The following is a 21,475-nucleotide window of genomic DNA, read 5'->3' as shown; positions in this document are numbered from 1 at the left end:
CTAATCATTGTTAAAGGCATATATTATAAATTAATTGGTTACAAATACAAAGTGTTTTCTACAACCATGGGGGTGGGGTTGGGGGGAATAATAATCTTGTCAACCAGCCATATTGCATCATGGTTTAGTGTAAGGTCACTGGAGGTTGCACTCTAAGTTCCATTCTCCCTCCAATTCATGTGCTATTGAAAGTTCACCAGGGCTGAAATTCACATGTAGTCACTTGCACTACAGCGTGTGCGCACAAGCATGCGTGTAGTGAAGCTGTGTGGCCTCCCTCCAAGCCAGAAGAGGAGGAACCACCCTCTCTGCTCAGCTGGGTGGAGCTAGACCCACCTTGTCCTTCCCACTGGAAGTGGATAGATGGGACAGGAAGTATAAAAGGCAAAGCCCCAGCTCAGTTGGGTCTGAAACTGTGAGGGAGAGACACAACCTACTCATGAAGGAACCTGTGTCTGCAGGGGAGCTGCTGGGACTGTTGCTGGCCACCTACCTGGGGAGACAGAGGACACCCCTTTGATCTAGGTAACCCTGAGGGGAGGGGAGGGGAGGAAGTGGCCAAGGGGCAGCTGACTCTAGTCTGCTGTAGTGCTGCCTGAAACATGGTCAATGTGTTGCAGCTGAATTCCCCACTGACAGACTACTCTGCAATTGTTAGGGCCCTGGGCTGGGACCCAGTGGAGTCAAGTGGGCCTGGGTCTCCCTACCCCCTGGGGTGGCAACCTCCCCAATGTAGGCCAGGTGGCAGGTGTTCGCCTCCTGTCTGAGGAAGCTAGAATGACAGGTTAGCCCAGCCCTTGCCTGCGAGCCCAGGAGTCTGTAGACTCTAGGGTTCTGCCTGGTTAGACCAGGATGCTAATGCCTGGCCTGCTAGTTCCCCCTGATACTAGGCAGTGATCCTGATGATGTAGAGAGATGGTGAGGCCTCCCTCCGACCCAGAATGGGAGGGACAACCATGTCACCACTGCAGTATGTGTGAGTGGGTTGATATATATTTTAAACACACTCCCATCTTTCCAGTCATTTATTCACATGGCAATTGAAAGTGATGTGATTGAGATTGGGGTAAATTTTACAAAAGCACTTGGGTGACTTGAAAATAGGTCTTTGGTTCTTAAGTAATAAAGTAATAATAATTGGAGATACACCAATCTCCTAGAACTGGAAGGGACCTTGAAAGGTCATTGAGTTCAGCCCCCTGCCTTCACTAGCAGGACCAATTTTTGCCCCAGATCCCTAAATGGCCCCCTCAAGGATTGAACTCACAACCCTGGGTTTAGCAGGCCAATGCTCAAACCACTGAGCTATCCCTCCCCAATTAGGCATTTAGGAAACTATTACTCTGAGTGTCTAACATACAAAAGAGCCCCACTCCCTGCCCTGGAGTAGGCTGTATGTTTTACCTATTTGTACAGTGACTAGTAGAATGGGGCTGCAGTCTCTGGCTGCCGCAAGATATATCATGAATAAGGCTAAGTTTTAGTCACAGGTATTTAGTAAAAGTAACGGACTGGTCATGGGACGTAAACAAAAATTCATGGCCCATGACCTGTTCATGATTATTATTAAAAATACTATGACTAAAACTTAGGGACAGCATGCAGCCCGGGTTCCCCGTGGGGGCTGGCTCCCTTCCTGGCTCTGTGTTCTCCCGTCCCCCCTGCAGCAGCAGAGTTTGGGTGTGGGAGGGGGCAGGGGCACAGGATAGGGTGAGATGGGCTCTGGGGGGCTCCCTGGAAGCAGTGATATCCCTCTCACTCAACTGCTAGGCAGAGGTGTGGACAGGCAGTTCTGTGCACTTCCTCCGCCCAGGGCGCCGCCCCTGCAGCTCCCATTGGCTCACAGAGCTGCCTGGCCATGCCTCCACCTAGCAGCGAGCGAGGGGGATGTCACCACTTCCAGGGAGCCACCCAGGTAAGCGCTGCCCCGAGCCCGCCTCACCCCGTCCCATCCCCTGCTCCCTCCCACACCTAAACTCTGCTGCTCCTGGGGCCCAAGACTGCCCTAGGAGTGGCCAGTACGCTTGGCACAGAGGCTGCCTGAACTGCCCCTGAGTCAGGCGCACCAGCTGCTGCAGAAGTCACGGAATGTGACTTCGGTGACAAACTTGCAGCCTTAATTATGAATAACCATTCATTTGAACAAGTGAGAAGTTGTGGAGTTAAGCGGAGTTGTGATTAGGGGAAATTACCCTCACACACACATAATAGACATGATCTAATTTCCATAGAGATGAGTCTGCTCAGGGAGGCATATGTATTAGTGAGTGCATTTTTCTTTTAACTCTATTACTGAAACTTTTTTACTACAAAGTTGCCAGTATGCTCATGAGGCTACATGGGCTCCCTCTGACGGTGAATTTAAGATCTGAAAAATCCATTATTGTGCTCAAGGGGCAAAAGAAGGGGGTGGGGAGAGTCACTTCTCCAGTAGTGAGTTGTTTTGTTTGGGTATTTGTTTGGGGTTTTTTTTGGTATTTTAAAATCTGTAGTGACTTAGGTCTTGATCCTGCAATCAGAGCTACATATGTGCACTGCTGCCCATTGACTTCAATGATACTTTGCAGGGGTTCATTTGGGCAAAACCAATTGCAGGGTCAGTGCCTTGGAGTTCTGACTCAGACAGTAGTTAGGAAAGTAGCCTTCTAGAAAAGGTACTTGAGCTTGCAACAAGAGACTTATTTCTAATCAATTCAACTGCTATTTTACTGATGTTAATGGACTCTTGTAATAAGGGGGTTTGGTTTTCTTTTTAATGGGAATTAACTACATTATCATCAGAGATACCCATCCTACTCAGAAACCAGTCCACATAGCAATGTTACAAATGGTCAAGATTCAGGTACATTTCACAGCTAGTCTCCTTACCTTTTTCGTCGCCAGTTTTCAAAAACCTGAGGGTAGAAGGAGATCGACCAGGCAAAGAAATAGATCCAGCCAGTCACCTGGTCTATAATCCTCACTATGTTACTATGAATCACTTGGAATCGAATCCTGGGACTGCAAAGGAATTTGTATTATTCAGTTTTTAAACAGTCCATATATTCTCTGCACTTTTCCATAGATCATACTCCTTCATTCTAATTTGTGGAGCAGAAAACTCAAGTCAGTTACTCAAAGTTTAGGGTTGGGTTTTAGGAGAGCAATAAAGCTTTCCCCATTTTCACACACCCTTGTGGTCTTCCCAAAATTTCTAAAAATCCTAGTGATGTCTTGCCTACCCTTAATCCTCCTCCATTTGGCCATATTTTCCCCTCCCTTATACAGGCCTTCCGAAGCCTTTCATCTTCCTCTATTGCTTCTACTCCTTTTAGTATGTTACTGTTGTGCAACAGCAAGGTTTTACTCTTCATGCTTGGCAAGCAAAGCCTTATGATCCGGCTTGTCTTGTGTTCCTGGATATGTTGTGATGTGGGTAGTAATAGCCATGATCAAGACACAGTTAAAAGCAGAAGTGAAATGAGGAAGTGACAAGACCATGCATTATCCTGCAGAGCTGTGGTATTAACGGCAACAAGCAAATGCAACTCAGCATTCCCCATCTCACCAGTTTGTTCTGATATCAAGGAAGAGAGAGTTCCACCTGTGAACACATGATTCCTTAAGAGACTCTTTAACCAGGAAGTTTTGTGGATGTGCTAAGTACTTGTGGCTTGCACTGAAGTCTTGTGAAAGCTGTGGGTGTGCAGAGGAGAGTCAGGCTGTTAGCATTCAAGGATAGGATTCTCAGACTCGGAAGCGTGTTAGCAAGATAGGCATAGCAACAAAGCAGTAGCCCACAGAGTTTAGGGCCAAATGGAATCCAGCTTGAGTAGTGTTATGCATGCTCGGAGACTTTCCTTGTGTGGGACTTAGAGTATGTTGCTGAACCTGACCTATAAATGCCTAGGATTTTAGGTTTCATGATTCTAAGATACATACAAGATACAGAAGCTACCAGTACCACTTATCTCAATTTTTTTTGGGGGGGTGGGGGGGAGGAGGAACTGACTGTTTGTTAATCAAGGGAACTTGCAGTGTAATTAGTAGGATACTGTGCAATGATGTGGTGGGAGGAAAGGGGGAGGCGGAGGAGGAGGAATGATTATACTACTTTGGATACCAAGGAGTTGCACATGACCTGGGCTGAATTGTAGTTTAACTCACCCAGTTTCGTTGGAATTACTGGCATGAAGATAAACTGTAACTTGTCCAACATCTTTAGCTTTCACTTGAAAGCTTGAATTATTTAGACCTGTAGGCAATATTACCTGTCAGACAAGGAAAAAAGGTTACATGTAATAACTATTCATGTGTTTTTAAAATGAGGTCAGACTATGACCAATTTAAGCTTTAGCATAAGGTCTGAAATCAGTTTGGTTACTCACTTGATCAGGTAGTTCAACAATGGTTCCATTTTTTGATGAATATGTGACATTAAATGTTATCACCAAGGTCTCATTTAATCGGGCACTGTGAAGACAGACAAGTCAAATGAAGCCTACAAATCCACGTGTTAAAGGAGGTTCAGGCCTCCTGGGAGAATTGATTCCATGCAGCTCAGGCAATATTGTTTTGGAGGGACCACATACAGTTTACATTTAATAATCACATATGGCACCAACATGATACTCTAGAAACAGATCCTGTCCTTTACCGACAAAGGAATCTGAACTGGACAGAACTTGTGGGTCTCCCTTTGTGCAGCCACTAGTCAATTCTAACAGAGGTTTGGAAGATGGATAAACATCTTTAAAAGCCTGATATTTCCCTATTCCTCCTCCCACTTTGTAAGCATCCCACCACTCCAGTCTGAAGTCTTCCTCCCCCACCCACCCCATGTCATCTCACATTGAGAAGGACTTTCCATTCCTGGGAAAAGTCTCACTAATAGTGAGAGACTGAGAAAATGAGCAGTGCGCTAGAGTAAACATCTACTCCACAGATGCAGTAAGTGTTTCAGCTCGGAGGTGGCTACACTTCTGTGCTGGGAACAGCAGTTGCTGTTCAATTTATAAAACATTTAAGCATCCTTCTAGATACATTTGTACATGAAGCATGTTTTTGTTAGGCTCATAGTAACTGAAGCGGGAAAAGACTGAGTCCATCTCCCTGCCAATGCAGAATTCAATACCCCAACAGCAGACACATGATATTGGATCTTGCATCTAGCTAAACTTATTGATACAAAAATACAGACTGTCTGAGCTTGTACCTAATGGTGAATTTTCATCCCCATGAGGGCCAGTATGAAGGCTATGTACCACAGACTAAGTGGAACAGGGGCCTTGTACTAACACACTGCACACAGATGAAACTCACCCAAAAATCAGTGGTTTTCAACCCTCCAGTGGTGGGGGTTCACAGACTATGTCTAGAGGGTTCATGAAAGGTTGTCATAACCATAGAACAGTGGCTTTCAACCTCTGGGCCATAAACCCCTGGGGGTCTGCAGACTATGCCTAAAATTTTCAAAGGGGTATGCACCTCCATTTTAATTTTTTTAGGTGCTCACAAATGAAGAGGTTTAAAACCACAGCCCTAAATGAACAAAGCCACCTCATCTTTCCTGCAAATCTAGTTAGTTATCTGAACAAGTCTTGTCTATTCTCTGTTCTGGTCTGATGCCTGTGGGTGTATTTGCTTGTAACAAAAGCAGAGCATTAAGAAGAGGAAACTGAAACTGATGTTCTAACCTTACCTTAGAATCACAGTGACATTTGTCAAGCTACCATTTTCTAATGAAACCACTTCAGGGACAGATAGCATGATAGCTCCATCTGGAAAAAGAAAAACATTAAGCGTAGATTTCTACAAAAGGCATTATCTCCTTCCAGAAAAGATGAGTTGTTTTCCTGTGTGGCGAAAGAAAGCAATTTGACAGTACAAACCAGTTAGACAAGCTCATTGGGTTGGTTAGCAGGAAGGTTAGAGCGGCAGACAGCTGTGACTAGCAACAGTGTGGAAGTAAGCATCAGCACTTTTTCAAGTGACTGAATAATTGAGATATTAATGAGAAAAGTGCAGACTGAAAACAGTAAATGGGCCAAACAATTATCTCCTGGAACAAGTACATTATACACATGCAATTAGTTACAAATACTTTAAACTCTAAGCTAATTATAAAATGCTAATTTAAATGCTATTATTTCTTGCTATGATCAGCAATGGATCCTAATTATCTGTAAGAATCAGAACTCTTTAAAGCTGCTCTTAAAATTGCTGCATGATCCACACGAGCCCAGCAGAATGCCAAGAAATTTGGCTCATTATCCTGCTGTTGCAGTACTCAGGCAACATCTTGCTATTGTGCTTGAAACTGTTGCCACTGAAGTGTGTACCACGCAACAATCTATTGATTTTTCAGGGTATATTCATATAAGGCAGCTAGAAATAAGATTATGCTTTCCTTGCTTGTCAGACACTCTATTTAACTGAATAGGGTGTGATTACATTTCATATACAAACAAGTGCCACAGGATGGCTCAGCCTCCCACAGACGGTTTTCCACTCCCGTGCCCAAATTCTGACAAATATGCCTTAAATCCTGACCTGGAACTCACCACACATACCTGCTAATATCAGAAGCTTATAAAAGCAAAGAATAAAGACATCTTGTCTTAAACAGGAGAGAAGGGGGAAAAGTGGTATATTAAATGCACTTTTTAGAGATCTTTTGTTAAAATTCTATATATTGCTAGTGACTGAATTTGGTTGTCTTATCTTGTAGACACGTCTGGCAACTATAAACCAAATAGCTAGCATAGATAGGAATGAATTTGGTGATCCTGATTGCAATATAATGAGGACTGAATCTATAGAGTCTAGCCTACTGACCTAGTCACTTACATCAACAAGACCCACTTTGTGCTGACTTGTCACCACAAAACAGTCTGAAGATAGTATACAAGGGAAGAAAGTTACCAACACGACAATGACAGCTAGAGCAATTCTTTGTTAGAAGCTGTTACATCAAGCCAATACCCTTATAAGCACACCACGATTTCACACAGGTCACCTTTAACAGGAGAATATTTGGTTTTCATCACAGAATCCCTTTTAATTGACAGTCATTTTAGCTAATGAATAACCAACTGCTGATCTGGTGCACAGCTAGGTAAACTTCCCAATTTGGAAGACACTTACCACAAAGTTTTAGTAATGAGAGTGAAAAACACAACACCGAGAGAAGTAGCCATCTTTTCTTCATCATGCTATTCTTCAGACAGCTACAAAGCAAATGAAAGGACTTTTTTTTGTTTTTAAGGCTCCTGCATAATTTCAGCAGCAGCACAGCCCCAACTACCACTCTTCTTCCACTGTGCCCTGCATCACTTCCTCTCGCCCATCACCTTGCCAAGGCCATCATTAACCCACTTCCTCACACACCATGGCCAGTCCAGCACTGCCCCTTCACCTCCACACCTAGCCCTCACCCATCCCTGGGGCTGGGGCCACCTTGAGCCTAACCTGCCAAGCTCCCACTTACCACCATGCCCAGTGCCCACCTGGCATAACCATTTCTGCCCCCCGCCCCAGCCCACGGGCCAGGGTACCTGAGCCTAGAACCCTCCCTTCCCCAACTCCCCCCCCAGCCCAGGGGCCAGGGTACCTGAGCCTAGAACCCTCCCTTCCCCCACTCCCTCCAGCCCAGGGGCCAGGGTACCTGAGCCTAGAACCCTTGAGCTTAGAATCCTCCTTTTCCCCATTCCCCTCTCCACCCTATCTAGCCCCCCCCAGCCCAGGGGCCAGGGTACCTGAGCCTAGAACCCTCCCTTCCCCACCCCCCCCAGCCCAGGGTACCTGAGCCTAGAACCCTCCCTTCCCCCACTCCCCTCTCCACCCTGTCTAGCCCCACACCCAGCCCACAGCCTCCTGAGCCTAGAACCTCCTTCCCCAACCCCCCCAGCCCAGGGTACCTGAGCCTAGAACCCTCCCTTCCCCCACTCCCCTCTCCACCCTGTCTAGCCCCACACCCAGCCCACAGCCTCCTGAGCCTAGAACCCTCCCTTTTCCCGCCCCACACCTCCCCCAGCGCTCTGCCCCCCCAGCCAAGGCACACGGAGGCAGCAGAAGGGGGGGGCACAGAAGGGGTGTCTCAGCGTCCGAGCCGGGGGGAGGGGGCTCCGCTGTGCTCCCCCTCCCGCCGCTCGAACCTGCGGGGCGCAGGATGGTCCCCTCACACCAACGCGCCCCCTCAGCCCCCATGGCCACGCGGCGCAGTGCATGCCGGAACTTGTGGTCCTCATGGGCCGCTCCTCCGGAGAGGGGTCCCCACCCCGCTGTACACCCCGAAGGCAGGAGGAACACCTACCACCAGGCCACTCCGTCCGACTACCGCTTCTCTCTCCCATGTGAGGCGACCGGCAGCCGCCTATATCTGGCCGCCCTCTCGCGTGCCGTAGAGCCGCAGTGGCCGCCCCAGGCCGCCATCTTGGGTGTGGCCTCTGGTGCTTTGGGGCTAGCGACGCCCTGGGGGGGGTCACTTTTGGTTTAATTAAAGTCTCGTTTAAAACTCTTTAGATATATTTTTATGGGGGGATTGGGCCCTGGGAAGCGTCAGAAGTGGGTCGCGGGCGGGCGTTTTGCCACACTCAAGATGGAGGCTCCAGCTCCACCCTGGATCTACTCGGGCAGCTGCTCCCTCCCGCTGTGGCTCCGGGGTTCGTAGTTCAAGGGTCAGCGCAGCCCAGGGCCTAGCTCAGGCCTGTCTGGCGCTGGATTTAACCCTCAGGTGGCTGCGGCTGCTGCTCCAGGCCCTCCAGCCCTTGCCTGCCATAGGAGCCCAGAGCTAGTTGGACCTGTGCCTTGGCACTGCCTGTGAATAGTGCAGAGACCTGGGCACCCTCTCACCCTGCCGATGGAGAGACGAGTAACCAAGAGCCACCCCAGGGAGCAGGGCTGGAGAGTGGGAGCCAGGGTGCAGGGCTGAGGCTCTGCGCTGGTCCCCTATTGCTGCCTGTGTGCTGGGCGTTTACTTGGGCAGCCAGTGGACTGAACGCACCCCAGTGGTGCAAGAAGTGGCATCTGCCAGAGGACGACACAAATGATGGCTGATAACCAAGCTATAGGTCTGAGTCCATGCACCACACCTCGAACTATGTGTGTGTTGGGCATAGATCTGGGCACTACCTCAGTTAAGGCTGCCTTGGTAATAGAGACAGAGCAAGGGCAAATTGTGACCCAGAGCTGTTCAAGGGAGACACAGGCGCAGGCTGATAGCCCGGCTGCTGGAGCACAGGTGAGACATAAGCAGTAGCATTGCAAGGTAGCTCAAGACACAGGCATTGTGTTTCACCAACACAGCTTTGTGCCACCATGTCATGTCAGCGTCAATGACTTATCAGCGTTGTTTTAATGACTTGCAGGATGCTGCTTGGCTCTTTTGGGGGGGGGGGAAGGGAAAGGAGGCAAACCAGGCTGCGGTGGTGGCTGTGGTGTGCCTGTCTGTTTATCTGAAATCTAATTTAAAATACTTCTCTTGTGTTGTATGGAAAAAGCCAAGCCAAGTAAGAGTAAAATATATTTTATTAAGTTGTCCAATAAAAGATATTACCCCACCCACCTTGTCTCTCTACTATAGGCAATGAATACTTTTTTTTTTTCCTTCCTAATGATTTGTGGCATTTCCAAACAGACATAGCTCTGAGCAATTTCTGAGATGGCACCATAGTTAGCTGCTGTAGCAAACTTGGCTCTAGCATAATCGAGTGAACTTACAGCCCAAACCCAAGTTATGTACTTTGCCTGAGAATCTAGAAAACAGTAGAAAGCCCAGATACTTAGATCGTATATTTATCAGAACCTTAGAAAAACTTAAAGATTTTCCCTGCACCTTGATCTTGTATGTGATGCTGCTTCACAGGGAACAGAGGCAAACTGCCCTAACCCATTTTGCACTTTACTTAGGGATACAATCATTAACTTCATCAGAGTGCTACTTAAGTAGGGCATGGTGTGTTAGAAAGAAGCAACAAGATCCTTTCATCTTAAGGGGCTTTTGGTCCATTGTGTCTACTGATACAACCCGGCAAAAACCAGGGCAGAAAGATGGAGGGTATATCTCTATGCTCTTAATGAACTTGTTATGAAGCTAGGCCTTGACTTTTGTAGTAGTAAAGGCAGTAATACAAATAATAACAACAGCAGGTAGACCTCATCTTTGTTTATACAATCAAAGTTATGTGTTAATAGACTAATTCATATGTATTTGTGTGTGGGTAATTAAACTTTAGTTTCTAGCGTATATTTAGCCACAAATCATCTAAATTAGTGTGTGCTGAAACTTTGAACTATGTAGTAGTAACTCGGTAATTCAGCTATAGTAACAGTATATTGTTAAGCTAAATAATAGATGGTGTTCACTTCTAGCTACTGTATCACTGCTTAAGTAAATTCTGTACATGAATCTAGTAGATTATGTCTCAGCACCCTCATAGCTGATTTTGTGGTTGCAGGGGATGGAGCAAGATGTCCAGAAAATAATTAAAGCCTTGAATGAATGCCTTGCGGCTTTTCCCCAGGAGCACCTTCAAAGGGTTAGTCGCATTGGTATTTCAGGACAAATGCATGGGGTTGTGTTTTGGAAAACAAACCAAGGTAATGTCCATCTTTTCACATGTTTGCTATAAATATTGTAGTGTAGAAGCTAAATGGCAGAAAGCCATGGAAGATGGATCTATTGATGTTAGAAGTCATTTTTAGTTTTGGAATAATCTGTAGAAAACTGCCATAAAACATCTTGATGATTTATGAAATATAATGGTCAGGAAAAGTCCTGTTAAACATGCATTTCTTCTTAAATGTAGTAGATGGTCATTTACAACCACTCATTCCATTTAACCATGTTCTTTGTTGACATACTAATTAAGGATCTTATGTGAGTGAGTAGTCCCAGTGAAGTCAACAGGGCTATTCACATGAGGAAGGTTTTGCAGGATTGGGATTCAGAAGGGAATTGGGCCTTTACTGTTATCTATCAATTGTCCTATGTTTGTTACCAAATGAAGTGTGCTTATGGAACACACAGTACTCTTTATCCCATTCCCCGCATGAGCAATTTTAATAGTTGTTGCCCAGTGAGTTGTCTGAATACCTGTCAGTAATTCCTCTTCAGTAGAGAGGTTACTGAGTCTATCTTTCTATGAAAAGTTAGCTAGCCTTACACTCTAGGGAAATGTACATAGCATAACCCATACCGCTCTGGAATGTTGTTTTTAAAGATTCCAGTTTGAACGCAAAATACGAGGAGCGAAATTTAATAAATGTAATATTTGAATTGACGTCAGATGTTTTTTAAAAAGCCCAAAACGTTAAATGAAATGGTTTTCTGATAAGCCATAGATAACAGATGCACAATACTCTTATTGCTGTTGACTCTGAGTATCTGGGAAATGGAAATGCAATTCTGCATGTGTAAGTAGTTGTAGGATTAGCATCCAAGTCACAAGCAACCAAATTGACCTCTGTGACTTATTCACATAGGCCACAATTCTGCAAATACTCAAGTAAACAAATGCATGCAGCTACATATTTACAAGATTGGGGTTTTAGATTGCAAACTCTGTAGGGCAGGGATTATAATATAGATTTTTCTCAGCTACACTGGTGTAAATCCATTGAGGTTGGGGCATTACTCCGGATTTCAGAACCTGGTTCCATGTCTTTATTTTCTCTCTAACTCACAGTACACTCCTATAGCTATTATTATTTAATATTTTTATTATTGCTTAATGTTGAAGCAGAGATTTGCTGTAGACCATAAAACTGATTTTCCCAAAAGTACTGGTCATTGTCTGCAGATAATGGCAGGATCCATTGCTTTAAGAGATCCTGAACTATTCACCACTGTGATTTTATTTTAAATACTAAAACCATCACCAAGAAGTATATCCAAGGGCTGATGGATTAATGGGTCTGTTGCCTACTTTCTAGCTGTCCCATGAGTGCTGCATAACAAAACCTCATGACTCCATCAGCCACATCAATTTTCATGTGGAGGTGCTTAATATTTCATTTCAGAAAGCCACATGTCACTTTTTGTTTTAAATTTCTGTATTCAACAAAATGAAGGAGAATGTTTGTTTGCTCTCACTACTTTGAGTAGATTAAGTGAAACCACATACTCTATATTGCAAATTACATTTTAATGGTATCCTTTAGGGTTAGCTTTGTGGTTAATAATAGTTCTTAGAATCAATTTTAAAACTAGAAAAATAGATGAAGTGGAAATACAGTTGAAATAGACTTAAAGGAACAGGTATCAAAGGAAAGGAACATAAGAACGGCCGTACCGGGTCAGACCAAAGGTCCATCTAGCCCAGTATCTGTCTACCAACAGTGGCCAATGCCAGGTGCCCCAGAGGGAGTGAACCTAACAGGCAATGATCAAGTGATCTCTCTCCTGCCATACATCTCCATCCTCTGACAAACAGAGGCTAGGGACACCATTCTTACCCATCCTGGCTAATAGCCATTTATGGACTTAACCACTATGAATTTATCCAGTTCTCTTTTAAACGCTGTTATAGTCCTAGACTTCACAACCTCCTCAGGTAAGGAATTCCACAAGTTGACTGTGCGCTGCATGAAGAAGAACTTCCTTTTATTTGTTTTAAACCTGCTGCCTATTAATTTCATTTGGGAAATAAGATAGAAATGGACTTTGGTCGCTTCACATAATACTATAACTTTTACATTTTGTTTAAAGTTGCTCTGTGTGAGAGTGAAGTTCAGGAGCTGTATCAAAGTTTCAATTCAGGCTAGTGGAGACACTGGTCATCGTAGAATGATGCCTTCTGCCATGCTTGATATAAGCTCCCTCTCTGCCAGTGTGGCTTAACTTCTATGGGTGAGAGCCTCACTCCCACTGTGGCTTCTTTATGCTATGTAAAAGGGCTGGAGCAGTGTAAAGGGTCCATAAAAGCCCTCTATCTGGCCAGGAGATGACTTCCCCAGCACAAGAACTGTGGAAGGCAGCTGTAAGGCTGCCTTCCTAGGACTCCTTCACAAGGCCCAGTGTAGGGAAACACTGGGGTGGGGTTGAGGGCACAGAAGTGGAACATCAGCATGCAGTGTTGAGATTCTGGGCAGCCCTGGGTGGCTGGCATAATTTAGACTGGCTCCTCCAGGTGGCCTAGGATTGTGAGGGTGCAAAGGTGACTTAGAAGCACAGCACAGAATCCTACCTTTTGTATTTAAAAGGAACAAGATAGGGAGTACCCTGGCAATGAAGCTAAAAATAATATTGAATCTATATAAAGCCTAATGAAGCAGTCCACCTTTTCCATGAGGCTGTGTTACAGAACTAGGATGTTCTATGAGGTTATGTTACAGCACTAGGATGCCATGTACTCTTTACTGCTTGGCGGTTACATGTCCCTGTAGATAGTTACATCTGGATTTATCAAGCAATAATATAAGTGGCACTTTGTATTAAAAAATAGACATAATCATGAGCTATCTGTTGTATGAAATTGAGCCCAACGTTAGAGCTAGTACAGATATTTCTAGGCTAGAAAATGACAAATCCAAGTCACAGTTTTAAAATTTGGGCTCAAGTGATTGGTGGATTCCAGGGCAGAAGGGATTATTGTGATCATCTAGTCTGACCTCCTGCGTAACACAGGCCATTCGACTTTTGCAAAATAACACCTAGAGCATATCTTTTAGAAAAACTTCCAATCTAGATAAAATTCTCCATGATGGAGAGACTACTATGACACTTGTTAAGTTGTTCTAATGGTAATTACTCTCATTGTTTTAAAAATAAATAAATTACACCTTATTTCCAGTCCAAATTTTTCTAGCTGCAACTTTCACCCATTGGATTGTCATCTTATATCTTTCTCTGCTAGACTGAAGAGCCCATTATCAAATATTTGTTCCCCATACCTGTAGACTGTAATCAAATCCCCCCCGAACTCTCTCATAGTGAGAGACTCAAGGAGTCTACACAGCTTAACAACGAGATTTTTTTTTTTCTAGTCCTTTAATTGTTTTTGTGTCTGTCTTTTGAACCCTCTCCAATTTATTAACATCCTTCTTAACTTGTGGACACCAGAACTGGACACAGTATTCCAGCAGCAGTCGTACCGGTGCCAAATACTGAGGTAAAATAACTTCTCTGCTCCTACTCAAGATTCCCCTCTTTATTCAAGGATTGCATTAGCCCTTTTAAAAAGGAGTACTTGTGGCACCTTAGAGACTAACAAATTTATTTGAGCATTAGTCTCTAAGGTGCCACAAGTACTCCTGTTTTTGCGGATACAGACTAATACGGCTACCACTCTGAAACCTGTCAAATTAGCCCTTTTGGCACCACATTGAACTGGGAGCTCATATCCACTACTTCCCAGGATAGAGTTCCCCCCCCTCTTGTAAGCACACCTACGTTCTTTGTTCCTAGATGTTCTACATTTAGCCACATTAAAACGTGTAGCATTTGCATGCAGTTCTAACAGACCTTTTTCCCCACTTCTCAGGGTGCTGCAAGTTTTTGGTGGGTCATGCTCAGTTTAAGATGTGACATTCCGTCTTATCTCGATCATTACCTGTGCCTGTTCGTATGGATATTATGGTCACTAGGAGGACAGAGCTAAAGCCTATGGACAGCATGTTTTTTCCTTCATCTCAGGGTAACTGGTTTTATGGCAGATTATTCAGGGCTGGAAAACATGATTGGTTAGTTTGACTATAGTCAGTACTAGCATATTTTTTGAAGTGTTAAATGTGTCTCTGTAGAATAATTTGAGTCACAGGAGTTGAAAGGTGCCAGACCAACTGCAGTTACTTATGCTGTGCTTCTCAAATACTGCTGATTTCAGGTTGCAAATGGGCCAAGAGTGGAACTGGTCACACCTTTCAGCCTGGAGAAGTCAGTCATCTGATTACGTGGCAAGATGGCCGCTGCAGCAGCAGTTTCCTGTCTTCTCTTCCTCAACCACAGTCACATCTCAGCTTGGCTACAGGATTTGGATGTGCCACAATCTACTGGTATTTGAAGAACAGGTAGAAGCCTGTAACTTCAGCTGTATTCATTAGATTTTCTATATCATGCCATTTCATTAGCAGTTTCTTGGCTGGAATTTAAGCCACATCAGTGTTCTTGCAGAAGGCTAATACTGGTTCAGGGTCCACAGCTGTATATTTCTTCCTATCCATCATAATGCACCAGCAAGAGGAGACTTGTGAGATGAAGTAGAACTTCCCTTTAATCATAATATTAATTAAATGTCTGAAGATCATTTCAAATGGAAGTATTAAACATTAACCATATACAACTGAGTTTGTGATATTCTCTCATCCTTCTAACAAGAAAAGAAACACCTCTGGTTATACATGAACGGAAACATTATCAGTTAATATAGTTTGAACCCTATAGTTGTGCCTTAAGCATAGTTCCTATATATACTTATGAAAATCTAAAATATGTTGGAAGTTGCTTTGGGCCAATTCCTGCAACGTGCCAAAAGAATTGGGTCCTACGTTAGCTGCTGTTCCCTTCCCTCGTAGGCACTAAGCAGTCCTACCATGCCTCTGATGAGGTTTTATACATAATCTGCTGGGTTGTCATATGCTTTGCATGGGATGCAGTTTTTAATTTACAACTTGCCTACAGCCATAGCAGGGTGTGGAATCCACAAAACCTTTGCGTAGATTCTGAAACCATTTCAGCTTCAATAAGCTATTACATTTCCCAAAGTGTTACCGTCTTCCACATCAAGTAGTTCAGTTTTGCTAAAAGGAATAAAAGACTCTTTTGATCTTGTATTCCTCCTGAAGTTTGTTTAGATGGTATCTGGAACACGGTTGATCTCTGCACACTCATTTTTATACTGTTATTTTCATCCTTGGTACTTATGCTTTAATGCATATATTGAGCACCCTAATTCAACTGGATGGAATTAAGATTTTTTTCAGATGCTCCAAAGCTGAGAGCAGGACATCTCTGTGCAAGTATGCTGCTGTTTCTCTCTTTATAACAGGCTCTGCAGCTGTGTATTTTGCCACAAAGAACTTGTGTATTAAAACTGTTTCCCCATCTCCCTGTAGGAGTGAGTATTGTGCATGGTAACACACCTTAAATCCAATTTCATGGAAAAACTGGGACTTGATCACTGAGGCAGTCCTTATAGTTGCTTTTTTGTAATTTTGATTGTGACACTCTGTGTTTCTAAAGTGCTTCTGTCACTCCAGAGAAATCTTGTCTTTTATAAAGGATGCAGTTACTGATGGGACAGAGTCAATGTAGTATTTTACAAATATTAAGGAGCCTTAGGAGTTACTCCTCATTGTCTTTACTTAATATTGTGCTGCATCATTTGACTTTTGTGGCACTATTTATTTCCTTTTCTACACAGCTAGGAATTCAGTAATACTCATCTGCAACAGTGTAATGAAGTTTTATTGCAAAGTAACAATTCACTGAAGAACATTAGACACACTTTTTTTCAATTTTTCTTCAATAAGCAGCTTTTTTGTTTTCCCTCAGTCACTCACTGTTAAATCACTTTTACAGTAAACCTCAAGTAGCCTATTCAGAATGTTTGGAAAAGATCTAATTGTATTATTGGCCTCAAAACCAGATGTTAATGGAATAACTGCAGTGTTGGAGGTAGACAGTAGAATTAATTGAATTTTTTTCTTGAAAGGTTTTTTATTTAAAAAAAAAAAGCATTCTTTGTTAATATCAAAACAAATTTTTGCAGGGAAATGTCTAATTTCTATTAAATTTTTGAGTTGCCAAAAATGATTTTTTCCCTTAATTCAGATTTTTGGTTTTTCTATAAAGAAGAAAGTTTTTGATAAAAACAATTTTATTTTTTTTTGTGGGGAGAGAGAAAAGGTTTCCTAACCAGCTCTAGTGAAGCTCTTGTTTTCTAAGGATTTCTCTCATTCAGTTAATTAACATATGTTTCCAGATGGTTTCTTTTGTCATGATATTCAAGACAAAACTGGAAACATAACTACAAATGGAAACTGTTAGCAAGTGGATGTTTAACAAAGCAGCTGTTGTTTTGTTGTTAAATAGCCCAGATTGTCTGAAGCCTTATGATGCAGCTGGTACCATCCACGACTATGTGGTTGCCATGTTGTGTGACCTGGAAAGGCCATTGATGTCCGTCCAGAATGCTGCCAGCTGGGGATATTTTAATTCCAGAAGTAAAAGCTGGAATACTGAGATGTAAGTGACAGTCCTCCAATGGATTTTATTTATTGTCTGTCCTGGATGGTGTGAATACTCCTGTAGACCATTACTATGACAACAGCCCAGGCAGGGGGTAATTGAAAGCTGCTCCCTCTAATGGTTGTTTGGCCCTTTGCTGAATGAGTCTGTGTGACTCACTCCAGTTTGTGGTGGGCACAAACACATAAAAACCTCATCACTGTTGGCTGTCACCGGCATTGTCATTTTTAGAAATCCTAAGAGAAGGCATTATTGGCTGACTCAGCAAAGAGGCCATGGATACTGAATTATTTGCTTCCTTCCTGCCAGGGTTCTCTCTAGGGCATGGATGAGGTACAGTGGTGGGACAGAGTGGGTCAGCTGTCCATGCTATAGTTACATGCTGGTTAAAGAGAATTTCACTCTTCAGTGCCTTCAGCTGAGCTCTCTCATAAACATTAAAATTCACGTACAGTGTCATTTAAAAGGTGTCAGGCTACCGGGCATTTGATGAGACCTCAGTTTTATTCTTTTTTTTTTTTAAATGACTTGCTCTTTCAGGGAATGGAGTCCGGGGCCCTATACATTTCAGGGATCAGTTTGGGCCACGACTCCAGGGTGAAAAGATCTTCTAACAGTGAAGGTAAAATACTTTCTAGCCCATTGAAAGGGTAACAGAAGCTTGGATTTGTCTCACTGAGCTTTTTCTGACTTGAAGTAGTGGTTGTAGTGAAGTAGCCTGTACTCACATTGAAATTTGTTTGTTTAAGAAGCTTGTTGTAGCTAACATGTGGGGGGGATGGCTCAGTGGTTTGAAGTATTGGCTTGCTAAACCCAGGGTTGTGAGTTTAATCCTTGTGGGGGCCACTTAGGAATCTGGGGCAAAAATCAGTACTTGGTCCTGCTAGTGAAGACAGGGGCCTGGACTCAATGACCCTTAAGTCCCTTCCAGTTCTATGAGATAGGTATATCTCCATATATATTCTAACATTTTCTCATTTGTTTTTGACCTGCTAACCCTCTGCATGAGAGTTTCCTGGGAGCCAGTGTTCTTTGGCACTTGAAAATTGGTTATATGTCTGTTCTTTTGATTGTCCCTTATCATACTGCTTGGCTATGTGACTTTGGTGGTTTGAACACATGATCCCTGCTAGATCAAATCAAGGATAACTGTAGGTGGATTTATTTGCTATTCTGTACAAAACTGTTTTAGTTTTTAGCCAACACAGCCAATGGAACTGGAAGTCTGAACTTGTCCAAGGCAGAGCTAATTGAGTGGGCAAAAGATTCTGTAAACCCAGCAGCCACAAGCATGTGGTCAGGTTAGCTTGTGACCTTAGGGATGTGCACATAGCCAGGTTGCATGCTGTAGTATTGACTAATCCATCTGTGCGTGTGTGTGTGTGTGTGTGTGTGTGTGTAATAATTTTGTTTTGGTTGCAGTTTGAGAGAATCTGGCTTTCCCCTTGACTTGCTTCCTGAAGTGGGTGACCCTGGTGACATTGCAGGAAGGATGCCCCATGACTGGCATGGAATACCAAAGGGAACGGAAGTCGGAATTGCTCTGGGAGATTTTCAGTGCTCTGTTTATTCTTGTATGACTGAGAGGACTGATGCAGGTATTATTATATAGCTCGGACACAACAACCATAGTTGTTACAAACACTTCAGGAATGGAGGTTGTTCATAACTGAACAAAACATGGTTGTTCTTTCAAAAGTTTATGACTGAACATTGGCTTAAAACAGCTTTGAAACTTTACTCTGCAGAAGAAAAATGATGCTTTTAACCATCTTAATTTGAATGAAACAAGCACAGAAACAGGTTCCTTGCCTTGTGAAATCTTCTTTTTTTAAACTTTGCCTTTATTTTGTTTTAGTACTTCAGGTTTAGCACAGGATTGTACTTCTGGTTCGAAATGAAACATGTGGTCAGTTTGTAACTCTGCTCTTCGTAACTCTGAGGTTCTATTGTAAGACCTTTCAACAGGTCTGAGTGCCATTTTCTAGTCCATGAAAGGACTAATAAAGTTTTTCCATTAATACCATAGCACTCTTTTGCCTGACTCTTGTTCCTAGCTCAGTATTTATATTGTGCTCAACATCACAGTATGTGGATAACTTATTTTCTTCTTTCAGGGTAGCTTGCTAAAAGATTAAATCTTTTCTTTCTTGCATTGTAGTTCTCAATATCAGCACCTCTGCTCAGCTGACAGTCCCCATGCCCTTGGGATTCCAGCCTCCAGAGACACCAGATTCCTTGTCAGCTGTTGCCTATTTTCCTTATTTTGATGGTAACTATCTGGCAGTGGCAGCATCACTCAACGGAGGAAATGTGCTGGCAACATTTGTGGATATGTTGGCACGCTGGATGGCGGAGTTGGGTAAAGTATTTTGGGGACAGTCAAGGCTTAATATGGGAGTTGGTCAGCAAGATATGAGGGACTGAGTCAAAGCAGCAAGTCTTGTACAATAGTGGTTTTCAACCTGTGGTCTGTACCTCCATTCAAACTTTTCTAGGGGTCTGCAAATGAAATAAGGTTGAAAACCACTGTTGTACAGTATGTGTCATCTGAGCAAAAATCATGTAGCATGTGATTCGTTCCCACTGTAATTCTAGAATTTCGTACAACAATTAGGGGACACGCTGAGACCAACACTAACTGGAGTCTGCATTTGGATTGTGTCTGGGTTTTGTTTTTGTTTTTTTGTTTCAAGCACTTGAATGACTGAGAATATCTTTGTGGGTTCCATTTCAGAAAGAAACATTTTCAAAGGAAAATTATAGGTCAATAAATCAGAAGTAAATTACTAATTTCCATGTTCATAGTCTAGAAAGAGTGACTTGATTATGTTAATTGCTTTGAGTTGCAGTTTTCACAGAACTTTAAATGCTTAATGGACTTTAAAGAGCCAGATTTAGTGCAGTATCATACAAAACAATCATGTCATTTCCCCAAAGTGCTTTAAAATGTGTTGTCACAACTTTGATATCCTCCCCTTGAGTTGTCTCAGTGCAACAGTAAATTCTAAAATCCTTCCAACCAATGTTTGAGTGACCTTTGCACTGTCAGCACAGAAGGTGGATATGATTGCCCCTATTAAGAAAAGGTCACTAGTTGGTTGGTTTCCAAACGTGCAAGTTTACCTTTACTGTTGCTTTTTCATTTAAATTGAGCCAATAGCTAATGTTTCAGAGAAAACTGTTCCATTACCAGAACTGCAGTGTTTATAATGAGAAAAGACTTCTTGATCAAAACACTTTGGATGTGGGAGGTTCGTATTCCTGCAAAAGCGATCTCCTTAGGGACAGGAGAAGCCAAATACGCAGTGTTCTGTTGAGCCAGCATACACCACTGAAACAGCCCCCAGCATCAGTGGCATACTTTAAGTCTCCAGCATTCATCTCTGACAGGTGAAAGGGACACCAGGCTGACAAAATTAGTAACACCATTTCCTTTTGACAGGGTATGAAGTTCTAGAGTCCAATGTCTATACACAAATGATCAATGCAGCCTTGGCCCAAAATGACACCAGACTCTCAATCTGCCCAACTGTATTTGGAGAAAGGCACATGCCTGAGCAACTGGCTTCAGTGACTAGTATCACTGCTTCTGATCTCTCTCTGGGTCACGTAACCAGAGCATTGTGCCATGGGATCATTCAGAATCTGCATTCCATGTTGCCATTTCAACACCTGAAAGAGGCAGGAGTGAAGAGAATTCTGGGAAGTGGAAGTGCCCTTTCCAGGAATGAGGTGCTGAAGCAAGAAGTGGAGAAAATTTTTCCATTCCCTGTGATCTATGGAAAGGATGTGGATGCAGCCATGGGTGCTGCTATGGTGATGCTGCACAGAAGATAAACCCATAGTTCAGGATTGTCTGATATAAAGTTTTTTTTTTTCTGGACATATCAACACTTTGTTTCTGTTTCCTCATCATTCCTGATGTTGCTTTTAATCTATCATCCCACTCAGTATGGAGAAGAACAGCTTGCATTAATGTCCCTCTCTAATTCCAAATGTACTCAGGGTCCTGCATGTCCTTACATTGTCATTCCTAATTGTGCATCAAGAACTAATTATCACATGAAATTTGGCTGCGTGAAGAGAAAAGCTCCATTAAATTTGGGTTGAAGATAATACTTCATCACAGGCTCCTTTTCCTGTTAGGAAAGAAGCCTAGGATGGCTAAGAAGAGCGAGTGTCTGTTGGTAATGGCATCTGTAGCCTTTGTTACAGATGTTTTGTGATTAAACTATCTCTTTCCATATATATGTGCAACACAATGGGGCCTAAAGGTGCTACTGTAATACAAATAAAATAATAATT

The 21,475-nt window shown here is 43.1% G+C and overlaps 2 protein-coding genes across 4 annotated transcripts in view; one reads left to right on the top strand and one right to left on the bottom strand.

Moving 5' to 3' along the window:
- The window catches only part of CTNS (cystinosin, lysosomal cystine transporter), a 13,139-nt gene extending 4,758 nt beyond the window's left edge, over window positions 1-8,381 (bottom strand). Inside the window, exons 1-6 of the mRNA XM_039507490.1 lie at window positions 8,294-8,381; window positions 7,126-7,208; window positions 5,681-5,759; window positions 4,368-4,452; window positions 4,147-4,250; window positions 2,869-3,000 (exon numbers count right to left, since the gene is read on the bottom strand). Of these exons, the coding sequence (XP_039363424.1) occupies window positions 2,869-3,000; window positions 4,147-4,250; window positions 4,368-4,452; window positions 5,681-5,759; window positions 7,126-7,192 (467 nt within the window). The 5' untranslated portion in view covers window positions 7,193-7,208; window positions 8,294-8,381. The remainder of the gene's footprint in view (window positions 1-2,868; window positions 3,001-4,146; window positions 4,251-4,367; window positions 4,453-5,680; window positions 5,760-7,125; window positions 7,209-8,293) is intronic.
- On the top strand, window positions 420-21,475 carry SHPK (sedoheptulokinase). 3 transcript variants are annotated; one of them, XM_039507487.1, is made up of 7 exons: window positions 420-525; window positions 10,437-10,578; window positions 14,805-14,988; window positions 17,012-17,164; window positions 18,590-18,765; window positions 19,329-19,529; window positions 20,613-21,475. In XM_039507487.1, exons 2-7 carry the CDS (start codon window positions 10,440-10,442, stop codon window positions 21,005-21,007), a joined length of 1,248 nt encoding a protein of 415 aa, XP_039363421.1. In that variant the 5' UTR covers window positions 420-525; window positions 10,437-10,439; the 3' UTR covers window positions 21,008-21,475. The 3 variants fall into 3 exon arrangements, with proteins under 3 accessions (XP_039363421.1, XP_039363420.1, XP_039363419.1); XM_039507486.1 differs by lacking the exon at window positions 420-525 and adding an exon at window positions 8,627-9,220 and having other exon boundaries at window positions 19,329-19,439; XM_039507485.1 differs by lacking the exon at window positions 420-525 and adding an exon at window positions 8,628-9,220.

The sequence above is a fragment of the Mauremys reevesii genome, linkage group 20 (assembly GCF_016161935.1).
Source record: "Mauremys reevesii isolate NIE-2019 linkage group 20, ASM1616193v1, whole genome shotgun sequence".
NCBI lineage: Eukaryota > Metazoa > Chordata > Testudines > Geoemydidae > Mauremys > Mauremys reevesii.
Note: the sequence above shows the minus strand (reverse complement) of the source record. Positions and strands in the feature narration are given on the sequence as shown.

Bases quoted from the DNA above. Each gene is read 5' to 3' on its own strand.
- SHPK (XM_039507485.1), top strand. From the start codon at position 9,026: ATGATGGCTGATAACCAAGCTATAGGTCTGAGTCCATGCACCACACCT. The intron at 9,221-10,436 runs GTGAGACATAAG...TTGTGGTTGCAG, and splicing joins GCCCGGCTGCTGGAGCACAG to GGGATGGAGCAAGATGTCCA. The intron at 14,989-17,011 runs GTAGAAGCCTGT...GTTGTTAAATAG, and splicing joins TACTGGTATTTGAAGAACAG to CCCAGATTGTCTGAAGCCTT.